Source organism: Protopterus annectens, chromosome 1.part1 (assembly GCF_019279795.1).
Source record: "Protopterus annectens isolate FY-2018-M chromosome 1.part1, PAN1.0, whole genome shotgun sequence".
Lineage (NCBI taxonomy): Eukaryota > Metazoa > Chordata > Ceratodontiformes > Protopteridae > Protopterus > Protopterus annectens.
In genome coordinates, this window is record NC_056726.1 from 433,595,445 (window position 1) to 433,617,854 (window position 22,410).

General features: G+C 40.8%; 1 protein-coding gene across 1 annotated transcript in view; it reads right to left on the reverse strand.

Moving 5' to 3' along the window:
• ZC3H7B (zinc finger CCCH-type containing 7B) overlaps positions 1-22,410 on the reverse strand; it is a 1,999,702-nt gene that overhangs the window by 720,828 nt on the left and 1,256,464 nt on the right. Inside the window, exon 13 of the mRNA XM_044087097.1 lies at positions 20,875-21,080. Within this exon, the coding sequence (XP_043943032.1) occupies positions 20,875-21,080 (206 nt within the window). The remainder of the gene's footprint in view (positions 1-20,874; positions 21,081-22,410) is intronic.

Consider the following 22,410-nt stretch of genomic DNA (forward strand, 5'->3'; position numbering starts at 1 on the left):
TTAAGGTTAATCATCCACTCATACCTATACTTAAGGGCCTACCTAAGGTGCATAAGAGCATGGAAAACCCACCTATGAGACCCATTGTCTCTGGACGAGGGTGGGTGACTGAACCTTTTCCCTGTTTGTGGAGTATCATTTGAGGAAAGTTGTCAATGAAAATCCATATGTGCTGAGAGACAGCAAACATTTTTTGCTAGATTTATATGAGTTTTTCTCGAGATTAGGTAGTGAAAAAGAATATTTTATGGTGACACTTGACGTCAAGAGTCTGTTTACTGTGATCCCCAATGATATAGGGATAGATTGTATTCAAAATTATCTGAGGGAACATACTGAGATGGATGCCCAGTTCATTGAACTACTGGCCTTATTTTTGGAAATTATTCTTGAGAATAATATATTCTTCTTTAATGGAGAGATGTATATCCAGAATGATGGCGTAGCTATGGGCACCTCGTGTGCCAATAGCTACGCCAACTTAGTTATGGCAGGATGGGAGAAAGAGAGATTGTTCCCATTAGAATTATTTAAACAACACGCTGTTTTTTATAAGCGTTTCGTCGATGACCTTTTCCTGATTTGGGAAGGTAATGAAGGCTCTTTATTGGAGTTTGAGAAACAGATAAATGGGCTCACTGACTATCTGAAGTTCACTATTTGCTACTCCAAAGATTACATCTCGTATCTGGATGTTAATGTTATGAAGTTATCAAATGGTCTAGTGAACACATCAGTACACAGGAAAGACTGTTATAGGAATACTCTCCTTCACAGGAGTAGCATGCATCCCAAACATGTATTTGACAACGTAGTTAGAGGCCAGATTATGAGGGCCTCTAGATTAAATCCTACAGAGCTTGGGTATAGAGATGAGCTATTGGGACTAACGGATAGATTAGTGGAAAGGGAATATCAGATTGAATTTGTTAATGATACTGCTGTGGAGGTATCCACCATGAGAAATGACAGAGCCAAACCATATTTTTCTGATCCAATAGACCATTCTATAGGTAGTGGAAACAGGGAGGTAGGACAACCGAAATGTTCCAATGTTAATATACCTCTATTTTATACTAATGATGTGTTTGATATTAAAGCTATAATAGAGAAGCATTGGCACGTATTAGGCGTAGATGAATCTATTAGTAGATTGGTTGGGACTAGACCTAAGTATTATTATAAGAATAGCTTGAACCTCAAAAGGATTTTATGTCATAGAGACCCTGAGTTAAAACACATGAGATACTCGTCCAACACTGTTCCATGCAATAATTGTAAACAGTGTGCCTATGTCAATACCAGTACCACCTTTAAACCACCTCTGATGAACAAGGTTTTTAGTTTTTATACTGGAACGACCTGCAGGTCTGAACATGTTATTTATTTAGCCCTATGTGGTTCCTGTACCGCGTTTTATGTTGGGAAAACCAACAGACAACTAAGAGAAAGGGTGAGGGAGCATTTATATAGTATCAGAATAGGAGATGATAGGAATGCCCTATCTAGACATTGTAAGGCTAGAGGTCCATCACATACTTTCAGTTTTTTAGTCATTCAGACTATTGATTGTAATCCTAGAGGAGGTGACATAGAAAACTTGACTTTGGAGAACGAGACTAGGTGGATTATAAGGTGGAAAGCTGATTTTCCACCAGGATTAAATGATAAGGTTAGCCTTCACCCTTTCGTGAAGAAAAGGAGACTTAGGGCTTTGTAATAGTTCAATTAATTACTATAGCTTTTGTTTTTAGGATGCCAGGATTTTTTAAGATGTTATGAATGTTTTATTTATTATTTTTTGATATACTGTATATACATTTTGCCCCTTTGCAATGAATTTAATAGATTTTTATATATGAAATATTTTTAGAAACTTGTTGAATGTGATTGTAATGTGTTGCTGCTATGTTTAGCACCATCTAGTGACCTATTTATTAATTACAGGTCGATATATTGACTTAGATAGAAAAATGTATATTTATTTAAATTAGGATTTTTAAAGTATATATATATAGAAATGATGTCATGATATCAGCTATTGAATATACCTTATGCATGTACTACATACATATTGTGTTATATCAGCTGTTGAAATATCATCAATTATGTTTAATTAACATTTTAATTAATTAATTATGTTTGGGTATATAAGACTGTGCTATTCATTTGTTCTTTGTACAGTCTGATGAAGCCCTACTGGGGTGAAAGCGCTTACTGATTAAAGGACGTTCTGTTCACTATTGAGCTGGAGTATCTGTCCATATATTTTTATGTTCGAGTGAATATTGCTTAGTGAATTGCTGAACTTTTGGTTTCATTCTCAAGCCACAGCGTTCCACACCTGATTTTGTATAACTAAAAATATGCTCATTCCAAATTAACATTGCTCATCTTTGGAAAACCTTTAAAAATTCTCCAGTTTTTGTAATGCAATTTTGCAACAAATGATTAGAATATCCATATTTTAAAATCACAGCTCTATAATAACCATTTCTACTATCAATTATAAAATTATTTTCTCCCAACATTGGCTTCATGTTCATATGCATAAATACCTAATGGAGCCTTATAAAAAACACGTCATATAGATTTTCCACAAATTTCCACAAGATTCCCCTTAATCTGACAAAAAAATTCTCCTTCAAAAATATACATATTTTTACAATAGTATCCATGAATTTAGATAGGATATTAACATCAGTCCCGTAAAAACAACAGACATCAAAATAATTTCTCTAATCCATTTAACCCCCACATCAAATGTGATAGAAGTAAATAAATCATTTACATCTAAAATGACAAAAATTCCTTTTCCATCATACAATTCAGGAGTAAATAGGCCAAGAAAATCCGGTGAAATTTTTAATAAATAATAATAAAAAAAATCCCTATATATATATATATATATATATATATATATATATATATATATATATATATATGTGTGTGTGTGTGTGTGTGTGTGCCTGAAACACATTTGATTGTGCACAATTCACTGAAAGTTCAATTCACTGAAAACAAAATTCACTGAAAACACATTTCACTGAAAGTTATATATGGCCTTTTCCCCACTGTAGTGCGACCCTGGCGTTAGAATATATAGTAAGGGGGTGGGAGGCAACTATTTTAAATATTTTGAACTATACACATGGATACTTGCAATTTCAATAAATTACTATTTTCTAAACTTTATATAAAAACTATATAGCCCCCCCACATCCCCCCTTACTATATATTCTAACTCCTGGGTCATACTACAGTGGGGAAAAGGCCATATATAACTTTCAGTGAATTGTGCTTTCAGTGATTTGTGCACAGTCTTTGACTTTCAGTGAATAGTCCTAAACCCATATATATATATACATATATATATATATATATATATATATATATATATATATATATATATATACATACATAAAACCTTTCTATCAATAAATACTGCAAGAGGCTCCATTACAGATCCAATTGGGCATCACGCTGAATTTAAAATATCTTTATAGACTTTGGGGAAACTTATACATTTTGGGAGTAATAAACTTTTGAAGTAACAAATCATCCAACATAAAATAAAGACATGATATATTTAACTCATTTAAGGACAAAATTTGATAGTTATAATTATATACCATTTTAAATCAGAATTAAAAATAGCAATCCCCATCCTACCAGGTTTTAAACATTTTAAATCCTCATTATTCGATAATTCATGTAATAATTTCCAGTCACTATCAGGCAAGTTCAATCCTATGTTCTTATTATACTTTTTATATAAGGATCTAATATCTTCATCTATACTTTGAAATATATTTAAAATAAAATACAGAGGGGGATTGTAACTACTTTTTCTTGAAAAATCATCCCTAAGTGTAATAGTACAATCTGCAAACAGAATGTTAAAATTCAATTGATGAATAAAATACCCGGGTTCCAAAATATTATCAACTAAATCAATTTTACCTGTAGGCAAAAGATTCAATCCATGAGACAATAAAGAAAAGAAACCATCATGGATCCTAGGGATAGAGTGCCACATGGTTACATGAAAATATTAATTTGGTTCTTACTAGAAACAAAACTATGTCTGGACTACAAAGCTTATTAATTCTGAGAGCACCTAGTGATAAGCGGTGATTTCAGTTGTACAATCTTGCTTTACATACAAGCGAGCACTGTATCATCAAGCCAGTATAGTGCCTGCTGCAGTCATAATAAGATTCTAGTTACAGAATTAAATTCCAAGAGCAAACAGTACACTACTGGGTGCTCCCACTTCTATATGAGCATTTTGCGCTTCACCCAAAGACTTTACATCACTGATGTCAATTGATGCAAACTCTCCCAGCTCCAGACACAAATCCACTTGTGCCTCTCCTCTGTGGCTGAGCAATCTTGACCAGTGTACCTCACAGTAATCTGGGCTGCCACAGAATAAAAAATCTAAGTTAATAGCACAAGAAATCAACCAACAGCATGAAGCAGAAAATTTTCATCTGAACTTTCAGTTCTTTCTAAGCTTAATTTTTACATGTCCTGACATGAGAGGTAGTGGTTTTGCTCAACTACTACCTCACAGTGTTACTACATTCCTACTGTAGACAGCAGACACGGCATCAATAGTTCTACTGCCAATAAAGGAAATAACTATTTTTCTCTTTCCTTTTTCTCAGTTAAAAAAGTAGGTAAGCCAACACCAGTGGCAAACAGGGATAAAGTCCTATGTCCCAGGTGCTTGACTGTGTTGGCACGGGAGGATGGGTATGCCCATCCTTTGGTGTAAGGTGAGACACAAAGCAACAATCCCTTGGAGAAGGGACAGAGCAGCACTGGGCTTCTTGAGAGCAGGCTTTCGACTACCAACCCACCAGCTGGTGGCAACTCTAATTAATGAGTATCCAGAAGCATGCACTTCCACTGAGAAGATAGTGATGAAGACAGCTTGCCCCAGATCCAGGGGCAGTGTTAGAGACTTGGATAAATGTTCTCACTGCGAGGATGTCACTGAGAGACATAATTCAGGAAAACTGCTCTCGTCCTGAATTAAGGCCCCACCAAATGGCTCTTACATTAGTGGCTATGGGGAATATCTATCACAAGGAAAAACATGGACTTGAGTCTGTTAGGGAGTGGCTTGACACCTTGAAAAAAAGCAGGAATGCTACATGCACCCGGAATAAAGTCCTCTCCACTGGGTGACTTTACAAGCACTTTTGTCAGTATTCTTAGGAAATGGTGGAGGTAACGACACATTCTATAAGCTTAACAGACTTCTGATTTAGAACTGTTAGCAGCACTCAAGGTGCATGAAGGTGTATTCCACAGTATTCCAAATGACTTGTTTCCTCCTATCTGTGACATTCATTAGTGAGTGGTCATGCAGCCTCTCCAATTATCTTCATGTTAAAGACTTCAAAATACATCACATGCTATAAAAACCAAGAGGGAACTATAAAACTACTACTTTCTTTCAAAATAGCAACAACGTAGTCCCGTGCTAGAAAAGAAAGCTTGTTCATAAAATAAAAATAGGAAAAACAGTAGAAACACCTACAGAAGATTCTCCAAAATGTCTCCTGTTGCAGCAACAATAATTTCTGCAAGGATGTTTTGTCTCTTGCAACACTTGTTTATCGAAATGAAGGCTGCTCTGCAGACACAAATGTACTTCAAATAACTCTCAGCGCCAGATTATAGGTTATTACACAGGCAACTACCGACTCCCCTAAAGCATCTAAACTTGACGTTCATCCCATTCTGAACTCCTTCTACCACCAGAATGAGGTTCAGGTACAAAAACTACACAGTAGTAGTAATCTCTCCAAAGGAAAAAGCTTTCAGTTGCATCTGTTGTGGTGGTAATTAGAAGAGCCACAAGGAGAGCTCTTCCTTGACATCTTCACATTACATCAATTCTTTCTTGCATAAGAAAAAAATGTTCTCCTTCCAAGGCAGTGAGTGGAAAGGTAAATTTCTGGCTGAGATGCTTTAGACTATGTTACTTACTGTAGGTGCCTATGTAGAAACTTATCTATGGGTTTAAATGAGCAAGCACTTCGTCATGTTTTGAAGTCACAAACAGAAGTCCATGTGAAAAGCGTTTAGTTTTGTAACCCTTGGAAAACGGCCCAACCAAAACTGCTCAGACCTAAAACTCAGCATTGACAGATAGTGCCTGACAAAAAGTATGCACAATGCACCAGCACAGGCTTCATAAATCTCATAAAGAGATGCTCCTAAAACAAGCAGCAGATACAGCAGCATGTCTGGAAGAATGCAGCTTTATCTGAACTGGAACAGCCTTACTCATGCTTGAGTAACAGATGGAGTACAATGGGGTAACTAAGCAGCTGCTGCCTTGCATGACAATAAGCTTTCAGTGCCTGCTCAAAGCAAAAGAAATAAAAACAGCAACTTTGTCCATTTATAAAAGGTACTATGCAAGCTAAGTAAAGCCCAATGGCTTCTTTCAACATGCTGGAAATCGACTGCTGGGGAAAAGGAGAGCAAGTGTATAGTCAGACAGAAGTTAAACTTAAAAACAAATCTGGAGGGGGGGCAACTCTGTGTTAGTACTAAGACAAAGTTTCCTTATAGATAACTGCTTATACCAAACACCTTGAAGTTCATAAACTTACTCACAACAAAACAATGTTAGATGAAGCCATGGGCTATATCATGGAAGAGTAAGAACCTTGTAGATCAAAACTGGAATTACAGTTTGGAAGGAGATACCAAACGAGATATTTCAAACTGGTGATACATTTCAGGAAACTCTTTGGCTGATTAAGGTTGGGACAAGAAATTGTCCTTCCTCCTCTTCATGGACAGTGGAGATACTAGCAGGTGAATCTTAATAAAAAACTTGAGAGCTAAGAAGGGGACAGCAGTTAGTCCAAGTAGCGGCCTTAAGTCAACTGGTGCCCTAGACAAAAGGGTTCCACAGTGCCCCCACCACATCACCTGGCACCCCTATCCTGGTCTATCTACACCAAATAAATACTTGAAAAGCACCCCTGCGAGAGCGGCGCCCTAGGCGGCCGCCTAGTTGGCCTATGCCTAAGGCCGGCTATGAGTCCAACACTTTTGTAAAAGGGTTTAACACTCTCACTGACCATTCATATTGTAAACCTCTTCCCCTATGTTCTATAGCTGATACTGTTAATTTGTTTTTACAGTTGCTAGCAAAACCTGAGAAATAAACATTCCAAACCTAGCCAGGGTTATTTAAACAGGAAGACAAAAACGCAGACATAAAGAGGGCAAGTTCAGAATGCAGGAGGAGGCTGTTGGATAAAAATATCAAAGGGGCAGGGGGTACAAAAGCAAATCTTTTCAGGCCTGAAAAGTGCTACCAAGAAAATAATAAATTCTTCTGCATTTTGTAAGAACTCTAGAAAACAGGAAAGCTGTAGATGAACCTGATTCTCTAACAAACACACACTGAGTCATGTTAAAATCGTCCAGGCTCTGGCATTACAAGTCAAGAGCAGAACCTCTGAATATGTTCTCACAGTAAAGAAATCCAGCCTAGGAAAGCCACACATACATTTAAATACTGCAGTAGCAACCGCGCTAAGGAGATGCAACTCAACTCCCCTATAAAACACAAAGACTCAAGAACTGGGCTGCCAAATTCAATACTCCTGGGAAGTACAAGGCTATGAGGAATAGATTTCTATATGACGTTGATAACATCTACAACTGCTTACCTTCTTTGCACATTAAATATGGACTTAGCAGGAGACAAATCTTCACAGCAACATACCTGATCCCAAAGCTATTTAATTGGCTATACGAGCATTACTCCTAATCCAATGTATAGAAGCTATTTTAAATGAAACAATGTGTAATAATGTAGTACATCAATACACATGGCAATATGATGTCTCATTCTCTGGGTCAGCAAAGACCACTTCACTGCTTCCCATCCTGCCAGAAGGCAATAAGTAGGCAATGTGTGTATGGGAAATGGCTGACAGAAGGTTACACACCAGAGGAAAGCACTCCTAATGTAAGCTACCAGTGTATGTCCCAGATGGAATGTCTGAGAAGGGCAGGGATTCTGGGAAAGCTAGACAAGTCTAAAACCTGTGATTACTGGTTCCAAAGGTACCACTGGATCCTACTCACACAAAGACAAACTAGCGGGACTGCCACCTTGCAGCTATGTGACCCAGAGCACTGAATCTGCCAATTTGTAAACAAAGTTACAGCGAGGAGGGCTGAACTGAAGCCCATAAGTAAGAGAATCCTCTTTGTGAAAAGGAAAACCATTCTCTATGGATAGTCAGATATAAGGTATAGATACAGAATTAAATGGCAAGGAAAAAATAAGTTATGTACTCACCATAATGTTCCATGTTTGTTGTCCTTGATCTCGCCTTCCTTCTTGTTGATTGAGTTCGGAGCCGATCCTTGGCTCCAACTTGGCCGCATTCTAAAGCTCGAGAGCTTCCACTGGCTCGAGACTAGATCCTATCCCATCATGCCTTGCGAGAGTTACCCAGATTTCGTTTGTGATAACCCATAACACTAGACTACAATATGCAGATATATAAACTACAGGCGTATATAAATATATATGTATATAAACATACATATATATATATATATATATATATATATATATATATATAAATATATATATATATATATATAAAAACCCACCCAGTCATTAGTAGGCGGACTCAGTCTACCCCACTCATACGGCAGGAAGGGAGTCAAGGCCTATACAGTCAAAAGATGGATAATTCCTCTCGATCATCCAGGAGGGGGAAAGAGGGTGGGATGCAAGATGGAAGGCGAGATCAAGGACAACAAGCATGGAACATTATGGTGAGTACATAACTTCTTTATGTTATGTTGTCCCTATCTCGCCTTCCTTCTTGTTGATTGGGAATGCATCCCCAGCACCTTCTTCTTGGGTGGCTCAATGGAATAGACTCCTCAGAACCGTGGAACCAAAGGATGCCCTGTTCCGGGAGGCCACATTTACTTTGTAATAAGTAATGAAGTTATGGGGATTAACCCACGTAGCTGCCGCACAAATTGAGTCTGAAGGTAGCCTGACCTGAAAGGCAGTAGAGGTAGACAAGGCCCTAGTTGAGTGTCCTCAAATCTTTCCTGGCAGCTGTTTGTTCTGAGTTATAGACATAAGTGATGGTGTCTGAAAGCCATTTTGATAAAGTTACTTTTGAGACCGAAGTTCCTTTTCTATTCTCTGCAAAGGATACAAACAATTGGTCAGATTTCCTGAATTCCTGTGTCCTGTGCAAGTAAAAATGTAACTGCCTATGAACATCCAGTTGATGGAGTTTATACTCTGCCTTGTTGCCATGATCCGGGAAGAATACAGGTAGTTCTATTGATTGGTTCAGATTGAACTCTGAGCAAACTTTTGGTAGGAAGGAGGGGCTGGTTCTGAGAGAAGCCTTATCTTTGTGGAAATTTAAATAAGGAGGACAAATGGATAGAGCTTGTCATTCTGATACCCTCCTAGCTGAGGTAATGGCAGTCAAGAAAATAGTTTTCCAAGTCAATTTTAGAGAACAAGTATTAGCCAGTTCGAACAGAGGAAGAATCAAGGGAGTTAGGACTAAATTTAGATCCCAAGGAGGAGGTGGCTCTCTTATTGGGGGTCTTAAAAGGATAGTACCCTTTAGAAAAGCTTTGTATAGCCTGTGGGACATAACATTGGAGCCCATTTCTCCCATATGAAATGTGGAAACAGCAGCCAGCTGAACTCAGATAGTTGCTGCTGCTGCTCCTTGGTTAAAGGTTTCAGCGAGAAATTTGAAGATCTTTGAAATAGGTGCAGTAAAAGGATCAATACTATTTTTGGCTGCCCAACAAAAGAACAGTTTCCATTTGCTAGTATAAAGTTTTCTCGTGGCGGATTTGTGAGAGGAAATTAGAATATGTTGTACTGCAGGGGAGATGTCAGGATGCCTGGCTAAGATGGGAAGTGGAAGAACCAAGCTGTCAGCTTCAAGGTCTGTAAGGAAGGGTGGAGTGTGCCCGACGGATGTACCAGCAGATCTGGAACTGGGTCTAGGATCCAAGGCTCCTCCTGAAGATGGGGCCATAGAAACGGGAACCAGATTTGATGAGGCCAGTAAGGGGCAATGAGTATTAGCTTGCCACTCAATGATTTTGCTTTCTGAAGAACCTTTGGTATTAGAGGGAACAGGGGAAAGGCATACAAAAGTTCTGGGGGCCAATCGTGAACAAGTGCATCCCTGGGTGATTGTCCCGGTGGGGGGACTAGGGCAAAATAGCTGCTGCATTTGGCATTGATGGAGGTGGAAAAAAGGTCGCAGCAAGGCTGGCCCCACTTGTGAAAAATCTGGTTCGCAATATCCCGCTTCAGGGACCACTTGTGAGGCATAAGGATAGCCCTGCTTAGCTTGTCCGCTATCACGTTGGATTTCCCCAGAATGTGTGTCACAATCAGGAAGCGTTGGGAAGACATTGCCCACTGGCACAATCTTAGAGCCTCTCGACACAAGGGATAGGATCTGGTTCCACTTTGCTTGTTGATGTACCATACTACTGACATGTCTGTCTGAACTGCAATCGTCCCCGTGGGTAGAGAGCTGTGTAGTGTTTACAATGCCAGGAGCACTGCTCTCATCTCTAGGACGTTGATGTGCAAATGGTACTCATGCTGTTGCCAAGTCCCATGAACAGTCTGTCACAGATAATGCCCCCCCCACCCTATCTGGGAAACGTCTGTGGTCACTGTGGCCACTGGTTGGGGGAGGACGAATGGTCTGCCTATTGTCAGTTGTGTAGACTGAAGCCACCATTTTAGGTCCTTCTTGCAGGTCTCCATGATGAGAATTTCGTGGGACATGGGTAGATCTTGCATAGACCATTGCGCAAACAGGAGGAACTGTAATAACCTCATATGGAAGCACACTAAGGGAACTAGCGTTACTGCTGCCGCCATTGAGCCCAGGACTTTTAGAACTTGAGTCTTTTTCCTCCCGATTAAGACTGCAAGCTGATGTCAAATGATCGACACCCTCTCCTGAGTCAATTTTGCTATCATGTCTTTGGTATCTAAATCTGCCCCTATAAATGTAATATATTGACAGGGCAACAAAGCAGACTTTTTGTAGTTTATAGTGATGCCTAGCTGAGAGCAGAGGCAGATTGTGGTGTCCTTTGTCTCGGTTAGTCGATGCTCAGTGGTTGCAGTAAGGAGCCAGTCATCTAGATATGGAAACAACAGGAATCCTAGATGCCTCAGATGAGCCGTGACTACTGCCATGCAATTGGTGAACGCCCTGGGGGGTGTGGTAAGGCCAAAGGGCAGGGCTCTGACCTGGTAGTGACTGGCTCCCAGTCAGAAGCGTAGAAATCTCCTGGATTGCCTGTCCATCTTGATATGGTAGTACACATCCTGGAGATCGATGGAGCACATCCAACTGTCCTTTTCCAGGAAGGGAAGTATGGACTGCAGTGTCACCATCCAGAACTTTGTCTTCTTGAAAGACTTGTTGAGTCTGCTGAGATCCAAAATGGACCTCCAGTCCCCTGTTTTGTTTGGTTCTAAAAAGAACCTTGAGTAAGTTCCAGATCCGATTTGGTCTGCGGGGACTTCTTGGATGACTTGTTTTCTTAGCAACCTTTGAACTTCTAGGGTTGCTTGTTCCCTTAGATTGGGTGGCACATCTGGGATGGATTTTTGTTTTCTGGTGAGAGGTGGCATGGAGAAAGGAATACTGCATCCCCTGGAGATGACTCACTGTACCCATGTGTCTTTTGTGATACTTTGCCAGGCTTCTGGGTACAGTGACAATCTGCCCCCAATTGCCTCCAGAGGTGGACAGGCGGGCCTCCTTTCAGAAGCGCTGGCAGGGCCTACCAGAGAATGTATCTCTGTCGCCCTGACTCTGCAGACCCCCTCTGCTGCAAGGGCAGTGTCTCCCATTATTATTCCCCCCTCTGCCCCAGGGGGAAAAAATCACCATGTGCATCAGGCAAAGCTCCCTGGGATTTCTGGAACCACATTTTTCCGCCTTTTTGACCTTTGGGACAAGGTCTAGTAGGTGCGGAAAAACGTACTCCCAAGGCAGAGAGTCTTGCCATCCTGCTCGCACCTGGTGAGAGTCTCTTTTACCTTGGGCCCGAACAATGACGAGCCATCAAAAGGGGCATTGGTAAAGGAGGACTTGAAGGGCTCCTCAAACTGACAAAGGTGCATCCAAGAATGTCTCCCCGTAAGGCGACTCCTGTGCCTGCTGCCCTGCTCGCTCCATCGGCTGCATAGGAAATAAGCCGCATGGAGGAGTTAACTATAGAATATAAGGTCACAAGCTGAGAAGCAGTTCTATCTGTAGCTTTCGCAGCTGAAGGATCCTGTAGGGTATCTCCTAGCTCTTTCAGGAGATCCCTCTGGAGATGGATGAAATGGGATAAATAATTCAGTGACCTAACGGTAAATGCCGCTGAAGAAAAGACATGCATCCTGTATCTGTCCATCGTATGGGACTCTCTGTTCGGCGGATGGACAGAAGTAGAAGTTTCTGCTAATTCCTTCTTTGTGGCCGCCACCGCTACCACCATAGCATCAACTGGCACGCCCTTGGTCAGGAAAGATTTGTTGTGCGGTGCAGTTATGAACTTATAGGGCCTCCGCAGAACTGGTTCCATCGATTCCGGGGAGCTACACGCCTTTCGACTTACTATCCCTAGCAGCGGGTTGAAGGGCGGAGACACCCAATAGGTGGAGGGTCAGGAACTGAATGTATCCAGGTACACGGACTCATCTTCAGAAGGGGAAAGGGACTTCCAGCCACCCCTCTGCTTGAGGATTTTTAGGATGTCCGAGAATGAAACATCCTCAGAGGGGGACCCTTCCACGTCCTCCAAGTCCATGTCCAATGTCAGAGACTCGGGGGAGTCCAACTGCTTCCTCTTACATGTCCTATTCCGAGAGACCTCCTCAGAGGGATGCTCTGGGGAGGTTTCAGAAGAAGGGGGGGGGTCGCCCAATGGGGCATCCTGGGGCATTGGTTCTCTACACTTAGAATGGAGGGGTGGTGATAAGGAAGATACTGGCTCCTTAGGGGATGGAGTAGCTAAAGCTCATCACCTCGAAGGCACCACGATCCCGGCCCGAGAGGGTCCCCGGCTCCAAAGAGTCGAGAGACCTCTCCCACGCCAAGGGAGATGGCTCTGAGGCTGATGTGGGAGCCAAGCTCACCTGCGTTGAAGCTCCAAGAGAAAGAGTAGGGTTGGACACGGATGCAATGCCAATCCCCCCTCGGAGTCGTCGAGGGAGTGTTGGTTCCCAGATCTCTCGACAGAAGGCGGTATTCGAGGAGATCAGAGTGGATGTCAGAACCGAGACCCTGTAGGATTTTGGAACCGATGGTTCCACCACAATGACTTTCATGCACTCCGACTCCGAGCTCAAGTGAGTCTAAGGAAGAATAGATAATCTGGGAAGTTGTATAGTTGGCTCCAAATCCATATGTGCTGGGCTGGATAAGATTTTTGCTAGAGCTGGTGTCTTGAGTAGTCTCTTCACCACCCTCTCCACATCATCGTCTGAAAGGCTCCTGGATGACAGAGAGGAGTGGGTGGACGATCAGTGATTGCCCGCAACAGACTGGAGAAGCGGGGACTGGGGATTGGACTGCACCGGTTCCAAGGAAGGAGACCTTGTTCTTTTGTGACTCCTAGATGGTTCTGAGGACAATGACGGAACCGCACGAGATAAAGTCTTGTCAGACCCGAGAGTTTTCGGATCTGATGAACTGGAAGATTTGTCTTTTTGCTTCGATGGCTCCAAGGTCGCAACCGACGAAGATGTCAGTTTGGAGGATTTGTCTAGTTCTCTTGGCTGATTCCCTTCCACTGATGCGTCAAAGGGCCCTTTTAATAAACCACTCAAAATGAGTTTGTTCTTATGCTCCTGCAGGACTCTAGCGCTGAATGCATGACAAATGGAACACGAATCCTGCAGGTGCACCGCTCCCAGGCAATAAACACAGCTAGTTATGTCGGTTAGTCAGGGACATTTTTTGGGAGCAAGAGTCGCACTTTTCGAATCCAGAAGGCTTGGATTCTTTGGATGCTTCTTTGGACATATCTGAATAGTACAAATAGCAACAAGCACAACAAAACCACAGCTACAAGTAGCAAAAAAGGAAGAAATATAACACTCTACAACAGACAACAATAGCACTATATCTAAATTACTTTTTTTTTTTTTTAACAGAAGGTAATGGATGGTAACGGAATGGGGCGAGCCTCTAAGTTAAACGACAATTCCCCCCATCTGAGGAAAGCCTCTAACTTAAATGGCTAACTCCTTAAGCTGGAAAGGGGAGAAGGAGGGAATAAGGGGAAACCCTCTAACTGAAACAGGCCGAAAGCAAAGGGTGAATCCTCTAACTAAAAACAGATTCGTAAGTGGGAGGTAGTAGGCCTGAAGGAAAAACAACCAAACAGAGATAGGTGGTATCCTAAGAATAAACACTAACTACTACTAATCTACAGTAAAGTCTTCCCTGTAAACATTTTACGATATTTAAGCAAAAATAGAAGAAAAAATCAAAAACTTAGCCTGAGCCAGTCTCCAGCAATCTCAAAGCTTCAAGCAGCAAACGAGATCTGGTTAACTCTCACTAGGCATGATGGGATAGGATCTAGCCTCGAGCCAGTGGAAGCTCTCGAGCTTTAGAATGTGGCCGAGTCGGATACGAGGATCGGCTCCGAACCCAATCAACAAGAAGGAAGGTGAGATAGGGACAACATAACATCAAATCTTTTTCCAAATTAAATGTGGACCCTTGGGTGTGGAAGAGACAATGGTATGTTCGATACCACAATGGAAAGCCTCCCTGGAGGAGGCAACAATAAGCCAATTATTCAGATAATGGAACAAACTAATCCTCTTCTTCTGCATGGTAGCAATCATAACAGCTAAGTATTTTGAAAAGACAGTGCGCACAGGGCAACATAAATGCTGAAGAATAAAACTGGCATCTATACCCACCTCTGAATCTGAGGAACAGCTGATGAGTGAGATGAATCAGAATTAGAAGCTGGCGGGAGGAATCTGGCAGATCCAGTCTACAGATCAGATCATACTGAAGAGAGGTAAAACAGACAATGGCAAGCATATGAAATAATTTGTACTTATCAAAAGGACTGATATCCTTTAAAGTCCAAAATGAGATAGGGGTTTCTCAAATATTTTGTCACCAAGAAAAAACAGGAGCACCATTGCCACCCTTTTTCTCTTATGACCCTTTAGCTAGAAAGACAGAAGCCTCAATTGCCAGCAACAGAAGATACCCTGCCAAAGATAGAAATAAAGCTGCCCTGATGAACACTAACTATCTGAACTTTTTGGTGTTCCACTGCTGCAAAAACCTGAGGAATTCAACTATCCTTGGTGATGGTTCTCAGACTGATGACCTGGATGAAGAACTACTCTTCAAATCCAAAAAGCCTGGGGAATGCTAGATAGTCTTGTTTAAACCATGGTTTATTAATTTAAAAAAAGAGATGAGCGTTTTCACCCTTGTCAGAGCTTCGTAAGATCTAAGTTATGCATAGGAATAACAAGTAATATACACTTTTTTACTTTTCATATAAATAGCCATGTAAATTACAACAAAGACTTTATTCTAGAAGCACTTAAACAGCTCACATTCAATGACAGTTTGAAATCACACATTCAAAATTTGCATCTTTGTTGTGATTTGTGCTGTTAACTTCTTATTGCGATGTGCATGCGTGCTTGTCTGCGTGCGCTCATATACATATGAGACGTATAAAATAACACTGAGTTATGAAAATCAAGCTTCTGTAAGATGAACAGGTCATAAGATTTACAATCAGACCTGTGAACTTATTAGTAACATTCTGTGGAAGTGTCGGAATCGTGGTGAACAGGGACAGACAGAGTTAGAGAGAGCCCTAACAGACCCATATGACATGAAGCAGACAGCAACAGAGGGGGGGAGACAGCAGCGAACATTAGCTTACTCATGCATGGAGGACAGAGACAGTCAGACCCTTTGTAATAACAGTACCTACTGGAGAAAGAGGTGTGTTGTACATAGTTGTAACCTGTTGGGGATGTGAACGTAATGCTACTAAAAGGTGTATACAGCAGCTCCAATCCTGGTTGTGTGAAAACATGCATGAGCATGGCAAAGTTAGTGAAGGTTGTCACAACACTGAGCATTCATATCAGCTGATGGGGATGGGATTATGGAGTAAAGCAAAAATCCCTCAGCGCAACACACATTAGGGGTCTGCCACAGAGTTCTTCCACATGGAGCAAGTTTAGGAGTTAAAGAAAAAAAGCACTCCTCAGCAGTAATGTGATGTTACCTCAGTTGCCTCAATCTCCTCACTGGCCCAGGTCATGGATCAGATTTATTCTGGGGGTGGAGGACAAGGTGAATTTGCCAGACCTAGTGAATGAAGAAAGGCCCTAGGGGTAGCTGATGGTTAACTGCATGCAGCTAAAAAGTGGAAAAAAAAGAGTGAAACAGAACTTAATCTGGCTGTAACCAAGAAGAAACATCAATATTTAAATATCATTATCTAAAAGAGCTTCAAACACAACGGAAATATTGGCAGCAAAGTGACTGAATGGGTCAAAGCAACCAATCTGCATGCATACTCAAACAGAATGCAAACTCGACACACCACTTTTACAAAAAAAGATGCAGGACAGCACAAAAATCTCCATCTTCTTAGAAAATGGGCTACTTTTACCCCCCCCCCCCCAAAAAAAAAAAAAAACAGCGATCAAAAAAGACAGCACCTAAAGAGGTAGAAAATACTTTAGTTTTAATTATCATCCAAGGGTAAACACACTTTATGCTCCACTCAAATTCAATCCTAACTTGGTGCCAAAATCCTTCTGGTTCATAGGAAGATGTATAACCCAAAGCTGGTACACTGACATTCTAACTAAACCGATGGCTCTTTGACCAGCTCTCTCATTAATTGGTTGTGCAAACAGAAAACACTTTTGCAAAACAGCAGTTGCCTGAGGTAATCATAACTATCAGACCTTTGGGACAGACTGCTCTAACAGCACTTTAAAGACGATAATACTTTATAACGTATCAGTTTAAAGGCTATCTTGCGCATTCATTCTCTAGTGGGTATTTTCTCCAACCAGTATATCCTCCACACACCAATGCACTTCATCCAAGTGTCTGTCATGCAAGCATGCAGCTGCATAAACAGCATAATTCTTCATATTTCTAATGCTTTTGATGAAGTTAAAGGGCTAAATTTTCAGTTAAGAACATATTTTTTTTCCAGAGGAAGTAAGAAAGTAGCACTGAACACCTGAGGATTACACTCTTGGCAGAGGTACTAGTTTAAGGGAACCCCCCCAAACAATAGAGGGAATGAAGTAATGAAGACAGGAACCAGAACACAAAACAAAATTACTTGCAATGTTGCTCTACTAAAGTCTACTCCGCTTCTAGACATAATTGTTCACCTTGTAATATTTTGTGCCTGTGTAAAGCAGATCACACAACAGGTACACAGACAATCTGCACTAGAACACTATCTGAAGTAAGCTGCTTATCTTACCACTATCCCACCACCACTTTATTCCTGAGTAAGCATCAAATGTTTTTATTAAAAGCGCAGATCAGGCTGCCATCCACCATCCACTTTTCTTCTTACAGTGACCACTAGTCACTAACAACCTTTCATGAAGTAGAAAAATACGTGAGCTAATTCTAAGCATTGTGCTTTTCAAAGGGTATTCACCTCTGAGTTGCTGCACAGATCTTGTAAACAGGATGCCTAAAGCATTAAATAAATGGAGCTAACCAATATGTCAGCAGAAAAGGCCAAAGATTATAATAGGTTCATAAATGATTCATAGACGGTCACCAGGCATGCAGTACAGGAGACCACTGAGTAGCCTAGCCTGAATTCACAATAACCCCAGAGCACTGTCTGGTCAAGTGCTCAGAGTCATAGAGTAGGCAAATGTATTTATTTATTTGGCATTTATTTACTGGGGAAAGTCTGACTGGGCATGAATCCCATTTTCAGCGGAGGTTCGCTCCAGCATACATAGTTTAATTAATAAACTACATAATATTATCATATGAAGTGCAGTAAGAAATAGTAGAATCAACATACAAGATAAATAAAATCAGATCAGAAAATCATACATTAAGTATTAACAACAATCACAGGATAATGAACACCTAGTAAAGTACAATCAACAGTGATGACCAATGGTAAAGATGTTAAGCATTTTAAATATGGGCAAAAGACAGAGAAAAGAAGAAGATTTTTAAGGTGGGGGAGATTAAGAAACGGAGTTAAGTAGGAAGCTATCAGAGAAGTTACTGGTTCTTTGGCTAATAAGAGAAGGGAGGAAAAGAACAGGGAAAAAAACAGCAAGGGAAAGATAAGGAAGAAGGTAGAGAGGGGAGAAAAGGCAAGAGAAGGAAGGAGTAATGGGTAGTGTCAGCCTGGTGCAACACATGTACAGAGCCAGGAGTTAAGGAGAAATCTCTTTAGAGATTGTTTGAATACGCGACTACATGGCACTGCTTTAACATCTGTAGGAATACTCTTCCAGAGCTTGGCTATTGAATAGGAATACAGGCAGTGACCAATAGATTTTTGTTGGTTTATGGATTTCAAGGAGGTTTTCCTCAGATGAGTTAAGAGGACAATCAGGAAAGTTAATGGTTAAGAATGGTGCTGGTTGCTGGGCAGGATGAGGATTTGTATACCATTTTATGAGTAAGGAGTTCAGTGAGCTCAAGGTAGTGCGGTAACTCAAGCCAGTTTAAATATCTTGAGGGTGGAGCAGTGGTGGGGGTTGTACGACTGACTGGCTGCAAATCTAGCTAGTCTGACACAGCAAAGCTCAAGTTTTGATCTTGGGGAGATCTGAATGTTGGTGAAAATGGGTGAGGCATATAGCAGTGAAGGAAGAACATATGCATTGGCTACAGCAACTCTTGAGGAGTTGGCAAGAAATATTTTTGATCTATAGAGCATGCCCAGTTTTTGGTGTGTTGTTTTTATGCACTTTTGAATATGAAGATCAAATTTCACTTGATTGTCTATTATGACACCAAGTAACTGTGAGGTACAACATCAATTTCAATATTGCTGAGAGAGGATACTTTGTAGGTGTCCTATGTGTGATTAGGATTAGGGCAGAAATAAGAGCAGTTTTGTTTTATTTGGATTTAGGAAAAGCTGACTGCCAGTGAGCCAGTTTTCAATAGAGTTAAAAGCCTGCTGAATGACAGTTTGTAACTGGGAAGGATTATTAGATGAGCATATGACAGTGGAGTCATCTGCATACTGTACAGGTGTAGCTTGTTGAGAGGACGTATGTAGATTATTTATAAATATGTTAAAATGAAGAGGGCCAAGTACAGAGTCTTGTGGGACACCCGTATTAACTGGGAGAAAAGATGAGTGAGTAGAGAGCCATTTAACTGATTTTAGTCATTAGATAGGTAGCTAGAGATCCAACTGACTGTTGTACAGGAAAAGCCTAAAGCAGACATTTTTGAGAGTATTTTGGTATACAAGACTGTACTGAAAGCTTTAGAGAGATCTAAAGAGAGGGAAGAAACTAAATTGTTTTTATCTCTGGCTTTAGTGACATGGTCCAAAAAGGCAACAAGGGCGGTTGTTGTGCTATGATATGGGCAAAAGCTGTGTTGGATAGAGGTTAACAGATTTTCTTGGAGTAAGTATTGTAAAAGTTGCTCATGAATACATTTTTCTAACATCTTGGAAAGAGGGGACAAGAATGCAATTGGTCTGAAGTTTATTTTAGTGGAGCTTCCCCCTTTATGAGGAGGAATAATTAATACATTTTTTTTTCCAGAGTGATGGGACATATGACTCACAAATGGATCGATCAAGATAGAGTCTGGGTAATCAACAGAGGGGGCAGCAATGTTTAGATATCCATATGACATATTGTCTACAGAGAGTGAGCAGGGCATAAGTCTGTGTAACCATTTTTTTATATAGGAAAAAGAGAGATTTTAAGTTGAAAATGGCATTGTTTGAGCTTTGAAATTTGTCAGGGGTGGCAGGATTGTTTAGTGGGTTTTCGGTGAGGGTGGCTACCGAGTCTATAAAGTGGGAGTTAAATTTACAAGCAGTTTCTAAGGGTGAGATGTCTGGACAAGGGTTATGGGTACTAGGAGTTCCAGGGTATACTTTCTTGATAGTGGACCAAATTTTTGGCGGCTGTGCTTTTGATTATCCTGTGGGTTGAAGTAATACATTTCTTATCAGCAGCAACTTTTTTTTTTTTTGTCATGTCTCGAAATTAAGGCTGAGGGACTCAAACCCTGTACTACAGGAAGCAGCTTATAACCTTACTTTTCTACACTAGCTGCCAGACTAATGAAAATAATTTAAGCAAAGAGATGTGTTATGGTTTAGCACTGGTCACAGGCAAAAGCTCCACTGAAGCACAACATTCTGACATGTCCATTCAAGTTGCTGTATAATGGAAGGGCAGTAAAAAACTGAACCTAAACTGCTTTACTTTTAATCTTATGCTGCTGCTAATGTTCAAAACGCCAGACACTTCCAATGTCAGCTTCAAATCCAGGGCAAGTTACATTTTAAAGGCCAGCTGTTTTACTTCCGTCATAAATTTTTCTCACTTGTGCCCAACCTGCATTATGATGTAATGTCATACAAAAGAATTGCAGCACAAGTGCTCATTTAATTGTGAATTATCCTTGTTTTGGGGTAAATTCCACTCGCAAAGCCTCAGTTCCTGTTATGGTTGAAATGCACTGTTTAAAATGAAAAATGTTGCTGAAGGAGAAGAAAGTATGAATGAGCAATCTACTTCCTTACCTCACAAAGGAACAAGAATACACCTCGATGGTCCTGCAGAAGTCTAGTAACTGTAAGGCAGCTTCGATCTATACCACCAAGCGGGTCAAAGAGAAGGTCTCTGTTCAGTGTGCCTTTTCTTTCCTGTGTCCATACATCAATCTCTTCCTGGCAGTAAGCAAAGGTGCAATTGTCCCCATAATAACATTCTTCTCTACTAGTTATATCTGTGCATTAAAAAAAACATGCAATAATTGTTACACCAGAGATATTCTGCAGGCATAATTAATTAGCTGAGAGGTATGAATTTCAAACCAGAAAACATTTCCAATGAGACCAGTAAGAGTGGACATACTGCACTCCCCCACTGCCTGGACAGACTATGAACCCTACTCTCCATCAAAATATAAATATTCAAACTCTTAACATTAAAAGTATGCATTCCCAAAATTCAGTAACACCAGAAGCCAACTTATAAAGCTAAACGAACTCCTCATACCTACATACGAATTACTTTACACAGTTCCAGAGACTTCACTTCTGGAAAGATGTTGACAGTTCACAGCTATGCAAAGAAAGGATAGAACATGGTAGAGTGCATTTGACAGGGCACTTTCAAAGACTAAAGGAACTTAATGGGTGCACCCTGGAGGAAGGAAGGCCTTTGGGAGGGCACAGCAGAAAGATTTAAGTTCCTTGGAGGAGTAGGTAAAATTCAGAGGATTGCATCTTTTAAAGAGGTATTCATTAATAGTATGACAAATGTCGAACATTGACAATGGCTCAGGCTGTGATGCATTTTACACAGAGGGGGTTGTGAATGCATGCGATAACCTTACTAGTATTAGACATTGTTGATCATTTGTAGAGTGATATAGGATGCTAACTGGCAAAACAGTACAGTTGTGTACACTTACCATAAATGTAGATGTTCGAGTGTATTCACTGTTGCAGTCATTACATTTGGGTAATCCTGCTGGCAGGTTGCCTTCAGTCGGCCTGAATTCCAAAGTCCTGGGTCCTGCATCGGCTGCTGTCGCCGATTCCCTGATGTCAGGTCATCAGGGGTATAAAAGAAGCAGCAGACGCCATTTTCTTTAGTTTTTCTTGCCCCAGATGTCAGGTGCCCCCCTAAAAGGGTAGCCAAAATTTATATATATATAAAAATACATGCACCAATATAAACTTTACCTTCATCTACAAGCAAATACACCACATAGGTTGTATAAATCAGAGAAGGAAAGATAAGTTCCATCAGAAGAAAGGGGGATGGCGGGTGGGTAACCTGGACTGCAACAGTGAATACACTCAAACATCTACATTTATGGTAAGTGTACACAACTGTACTATGTTCTTCATGTTTCACTGTTGCAGTCATTACATTTGGGTAGAGTCCCAAAGCTATAGTTGGGAGGCTGGAGCTAAACAGCATTAGGAGCGGCTATGAGGCCCTGCAGAACTGCAGTGGCAAAGCCTGCCCTGGATTTAGAGTAGAGTGGCAGATGATGGTGCTTTGTAAAGGTGTGCACTGAACTCCAAGTAGCAGCCTCTAAAATG